Raw genomic sequence first — 5,924 nt, forward strand, 5'->3', positions numbered from 1 at the left:
CGCTGCAATGCGAGGCGAGGCCAGGCTAGATTTACAAATATTTGGAGTCCATTCAGCATCATTGTTCTCTGAAGTCCAGCAGCAGTGATATAAGTGGTCTGAGGATGTTTGAATGATGATGTTTTTCTTCGATGTTTTGTGTGCACATATGTGATCTGATACACAGCATTCAAATTTTGGCGCCAACTCTGTCTTCCACCCATAGGGTTTCCTCCATCCATGGTTGTATGGTTGTATCGTGCGGCGGTCCGGCCATCCGGCAACAATGAGTTCATTTCGGAATGGCTGCCTCTTGCGGGTGGTAAATTTCCTTGTCGTCGTCGTTTAGTTGCCTCCAAATAAGAGGCTTTACCAGGTCAGTCCACCTGTGATCGCTCTTATGAGATTGATTCTCGTTTAGCAAGCTGCTTAAATGTATTCCGTCTCATTTGTTATGGATGAAGCGAAACCTGCTTGTTAGCTGCATTCCTTCGGTGTCGTAATCGTGTGTTCAGTTTGTAAACTCAGTAGAGTACCACTTCCTCGTTGAAACGAGTGCCTCTGTTCATTCCGCGTTCCTGGAGGTGAGTACAGTTGAACAAGAACAGCCAGAGTTTCTTTATTGTTCCTCAAAGACGGTGATTTTTATTCTTTGTGTATGTTTGGCCAAGTAATAAATATGCCATCAATACCGTTAGCTCTTACTTTCAGAACTTGCGTCCTTCCGCTGTCTGGTGCTTTCTTGCGCGCTTTCCTTGTGTAGCTCGTGAAATTTGATAACGCTAAGTTGTAATGTAAAAACCTGATCTGATGATGTGTTTACGTCTTCCATTTTATTTGGAACCCGCGCTTATGGTTACGAACTTTGAACTTCCCCGAGCTTTAGGAAGTAGTACCCTCTACTCATTTGAGCAGTTTTAAACATGTCCAGTACTTTTCACGTAATATATTGAAAATAATAGTTGATTGCAGTGAGAGTTACGCGCAAAGATCAATACGTCGCACGCTTTTCCAGCCTTTGGCGTCTCGACTGCTTAAAGTTAGCTAGGTCAGGCAGATCTCGTGGTATCTAGAAATTTGACGAGCCACTTGCTTTCGTTTATTGAATTTTGAACGTCACCGTAAGTTTGAAAGTAGTACGAAGTAGGTGCGCCTTTGTTGGTTCGTCGCTGGTTCCTGAACTTCACTTTTGTTTAAAACGTTAAAACGAGAACCCGAAAGTAAATATTTTTTTAGCTTTATTGTGGTTGGCGCAAACCAACTTTTCATCGGGCCTTTCGGTACTGCCGGTGTGCATGTGCTTTCTCATTTTGTAAAGGAAAGGTGGCCATCAGATTAGGTTTTCCTACAGTACTGTATTCATACAATGCGTGTAAGTTTACAAGCCTGACTGTACAGTAGTGTGCTATCTATGGAAAACCTGTACGTACTGCTACACCTTATAATGTTCCGCTGAACACGGCTAAGTTTTTGAGTGCTGTACTTTTGCTTCAAAGTGTGGATGGTTTGAACTGTTTTCTCTTGTAAGTGGTGGTTTCCTACTTATTGTTACAGTCTTCTTACACATTTATTTTTTTTGTGTTCCTGAAAAAGGATCTCTCAAATTTCTGAGGACTCATCAGCGAGGCCACCAACAATGGCGGCACCATTGGTAGCGGCTATTGTGCCTGGAGGCAGCTGTTGCCATGCCAACGATGCCTCACTGTGAACAACAGGAACACCGAGTCTCCCTTCACCTATGGCCTGCCCTGGTCGGTTGCCTTCTGCACAGCTCACCGCGTGACATGGACCAACAGGCTTCCCCGGGAAGCCTCGACTTCCGTGATGCACCCGCTCGGGAAGAACGCCATGCCAGCGGCCAGGCCCAAGAGAGCAGTACCGAACAACCGCGTCATTCCGGCCACCCCGTCATTTTTCAAGTTGACCTCCACCCACCTTCTGGCCATCAGAACATCGGAGTATGGGAAGCAAGGGTGCCGTCAGCCCGACCACCATCCTCGAGCGTCGAAGAGTGTGGCGCCACCGGAAGTGCTGCAGCTTCGACCTTGTCTGCCGATTGGCCGTCCACGGAAAGTGCAGGGGCATTGCCTCTGAGTGTCTACATGGCTTGCTTGTCTCTCGACTCATGCCAGGTCTCCAGTCCACGCTGCCGTCTCGAAGCCACGTGTTGCTGCGACTCACACGGTGCCACCGCAAAGTCATCGCCTTCCGATGCAGGCAGCCGCCGAGCATCCGCGTCGGGTCGAACCGACGGTTCGGCAACAAAAGCCTCCAGGTCACGCTGCTCCTTGGATGAGCCTTCCAACTACACGCTTGTCCTGAAGCCGAAAGCACTGAAGCCTTGTGCTGCGGTAGGATCCGTCCACTCTGTGCATTCTGCCCACTCGGCTTGTTCGACTGGGGCTCCATTCGAAAGGCCCGAAATTATCAGCCGTCCGGGGAGCACGCCGTCACAGGTACTCGGCTCGAGTGAAGAGGGCCGCGAGCTGCTGCCTCAGATGCCCTACAGCAGCCCAAACAGTCCCATTCCATTCTCAACAGCGTCGAGGGACACAGACACGCATGTGATTAAAGAAGAGAAATCCTCATCTTCGTGTAGCAACTGCCGCAGATCACGTTCCACCACCGTCGAGTCGAAGAAGCACCTTAAGAGCAAGAAGAGAAAAGAAAACTCTCGCGCCGAGAGATGTTGCTCGGAGGAAATCGGTACACGCAGCAATTGTGATGGCATTGAAGAGCTGTCCGGGCCCATCGGAAAAGCGTCCTTGCGGCATTCGCTGGGCTCTTGCTTGGGTGCTAGAGGTCAGAGTGTGTCACGGCCTGTTGAAAGAGCATCATCATCAAAGAGGCGTTTTTCGTTCACTCTACCCAATGCGCTGCTGAATGTTTTCCGCAAGGGATCTAGTGCCACACCATCGGTGCGGAACAGTTCGAGCCAGACGGATCCCTATCCAGAGGAGGTGGTCCGATGCAGTGAGAAGGCGACCAGTCCATATGCCGTGCGGGCACTGCCTCCACTTCCAGGCAATGCCACCGTTACACTGTGTGACCACTTTGGCAGGGCCGACGCAGTCAGCTGTGCCTCAGATGATTCGGACAGGAAGAGCCTCGACTATGCATCAAGCATCGAGAAAGTTAAAGATGTAAGTGCCTCTGATAGTAGATGGCCAAGGTCATGCTTTAGGCTGACGAGCTGCCATAACAGAGTTCTTTACAGCCGCAGGCGCTCCATATTCTTCTTGATAGTTCAGCATTCAGAAAATCTTTTTGAGCGCATCTTGTGAAGATTGTGACATGCTGTACAGAAGTTCCTGCCACTTGTCTGCAGTATTTGCTTTGCTTCTTCAAGTTTAGCCATCACTGCTTGCTGTAGCTCAGATCCTATGATCTTTTCCAAAATATTGGTTTGTACACGCATACTGATTTGTGCATTACGGTTTGGTATATGATGTAGATACTAAAAGAACGTAGTGAATGAAACAAATGATTCAAGAAACATTATTAGCACCAGTTATATAAAATAGCGCTATCATCAGTGTTCAAAATGTCAACACAATATCATACTTAACAATATTTTGCAGATATTGACAGCAATAGCGCACTCAAATTTAAATGCTGCGATATTTGGGTCAACAACGATTTTTTTGCATGCCCGACATGTTGCTATCGATTACGTTCGTGTTAGTTTTCGCATGATTAGGCTCACCTAAGTCTCGAGCATTAAAATATATTGTACTATCTTACTACCTTCTTATGAGGTGGTATCTTACCTAGTTTGAGAAAAATTTTGATCTTGTTCTAAAAAGTGCTGTGACAGCATTAGTAGGCATGCATATATAAAAAATGTTGCCATTCATGTCTCTTCAATCCTACTTGCATCTCTGGCATGTTCTTATTCATACTGGTCATGTTAGTTCCGTAAACTGGGGAAGTGTTGAAAACTTGATCTTATGTCTCTCCTGTACAGTGTGGTTGGTACTGGGGCCCCATCAGTGGAGAGACAGCTGAACGGCTGCTAGCACATGAACCGGATGGTTCATTTGTAGTGCGTGACAGCTCTGATGAGCACTACATCTTCAGTTTGACTTTCAAGCTCAACGGCTTTGTACGGCATGTGCGCATTGAACATGACCAAGGTGAGTATGTGCTGCAATGCTTGAATGTTTGTGTACCGTCTCTTGAAGGGAAGGTGAAGCACTTAAGAAAAAAAAAAAAGACTTTGAAGTGTGTAATCACAGTTTGATCCTCACTGAATTCGAAAATTGATGTCAGAGTTCTCGAAATTGAATTCAAGCAGCATTTTTTTTGGCAAGGAACAGTGGCTGTGGATGCAGGGCTTGTTGAGACGCTGAGCAAACATGGTGTTGTCATCTTCGTTATGCTGCATCGTCTGCAACAGCCCATCTGTTGAAGCGTGGCTTCTGCGATTAGCTCTGACAACGATGTGCACCTGGAACTAGTCATAAAGGACAGAGTTGAAGATACGAGAGATGCTTGTTCACGTTGCACTTGGCTGTTTTTCATTATGGCAGATATGTATTGTAATCCAGCTGCAGAACTTTCAGCGTCGCTATACTTACTTGAACCTCTGGTACATAAACAGCGCTCTCGAAGTTGGTTCGGATCAGTGAGTGGCGGGAACCTTCAGTCGGGAGTTCAGCGCGGCTCTGCCATTGGAATCAAAGATGACATGGTTCCAGTTCGTTCATTTCAACGCTCACACTTTCGACATGCTCACTTGGGTGGAGCTAGACAAACTTTTGTTTCACATATTCTAAACCTCCTGCTGCAACAATTGCGGAAATAATCGCAACATTATTGACAATAATGTCTGTCCTTATCAACCACGAAGTTTCGCCGAATTCTAAGACCAGTTTGGCTTCCCTCTAAGTAAATCCATCAGGTTATCAGCTTTGTGAAACTCGTGTAGCGAGAGACGGAACGAAAAGGACGCCGCTACCTTGACATTCAAAAATCTACTGATGGCTCACACACTCGCTCCGTTTGCGCATCTACAGACTTCGTTGTCGTTGCCGCATCTGCACGCCACTGCACGTCAGGGCCACCTGCCCTATAGACTGAGTCTCAGTCAAAACTAATATGTCCATTTGGCAGTCCTAGTTGAGATGGCGTAATGGTGAAGAGGTGCTCAATTTTTTCGGGAGGTAGGGGCAGAGACTGGCGCAGAGGACGGGTACTGCACAGGAGCGTTCCACCAAGAGTAGTCAGGTGATGCTCTTTCCTGTTGCCGATAGATGCTTACCTGCGAAGGTGGTCAGGATGTTGCGTCGAAGCATTATGGAAGGGAGAACATGGACGCGTGCACCATTAATGTTTGGATCTGTGCGAGCACGTGGCCGTGGGTGGAGAATGCGTGCGCACGTGGACGTGGATTATGCTGGTCATGTGCATGATGTCCCTCTCTATTCGTACCGAGTGCATCACCTTGTGTTGAAGTCTGTCGCGTCGATTGAAGCATGGGCAAGAAGGTTGACGGTGTGGAAGAAACGCTGCTGCACTTGACCAACGTCTTCTGGAACCCGCACTATGTTCTGGACCAGTAGGCAGGAGATTCACGGCAGCAGTGTAGGGCAGGTGTTGGCATTCCTTGATTCCAGAGAGCTGCACAGCTGCATTTAGCTTTTGTAAGAACATGGGCGCATGAGGTGACGTTGAAGTAAGAGCTGCCTGACCGTAAGTATGATGTAGTGGGCTTACGGTAGCGTTGTCAGTAGATGGCTTCTTAGGCAGTGCTTTTGATAGGCATTGACAGGCATTTGAGTCGTCCGACAGCCATGCTGTTCGTTTTGGCAGTGTAGAAAATGACAATCCGCTCTCTGACGGCCACGGAGGAGCCACCGTAGCAATAATGCCTGGAGGAGCGGCAGGACACAGCAGAGGTATAGGCAGAGCAGCCATGACAAATAGTGGTGTGTAGCCCATTG

General features: G+C 47.8%; 1 protein-coding gene across 1 annotated transcript; it reads left to right on the forward strand.

Moving 5' to 3' along the window:
* The first annotated feature begins 269 nt into the window (after positions 1 to 269).
* LOC119394689 (uncharacterized) lies at positions 270 to 5,056 on the forward strand. The gene is made up of 4 exons (XM_037662002.2): positions 270 to 355; positions 1,573 to 3,122; positions 3,947 to 4,115; positions 4,998 to 5,056. The coding sequence occupies exons 2-4, from the start codon at positions 1,665 to 1,667 to the stop codon at positions 5,054 to 5,056; spliced, it is 1,686 nt and encodes a 561-aa protein (XP_037517930.1). The 5' UTR covers positions 270 to 355; positions 1,573 to 1,664.
* Positions 5,057 to 5,924: the final 868 nt, after the last annotated feature.

This window comes from Rhipicephalus sanguineus, chromosome 5 (assembly GCF_013339695.2).
Source record: "Rhipicephalus sanguineus isolate Rsan-2018 chromosome 5, BIME_Rsan_1.4, whole genome shotgun sequence".
Lineage (NCBI taxonomy): Eukaryota > Metazoa > Arthropoda > Arachnida > Ixodida > Ixodidae > Rhipicephalus > Rhipicephalus sanguineus.

Excerpts from the sequence above, each read along its gene's own strand:
- LOC119394689 (XM_037662002.2), top strand. The coding sequence starts at position 1,665 with ATGCCAACGATGCCTCACTGTGAACAACAGGAACACCGAGTCTCCCTT. Across the intron at positions 3,123-3,946 it reads GCATCGAGAAAGTTAAAGAT|TGTGGTTGGTACTGGGGCCC; the intron begins GTAAGTGCCTCT and ends TCTCCTGTACAG. Across the intron at positions 4,116-4,997 it reads GCGCATTGAACATGACCAAG|ACTTCGTTGTCGTTGCCGCA; the intron begins GTGAGTATGTGC and ends GCGCATCTACAG.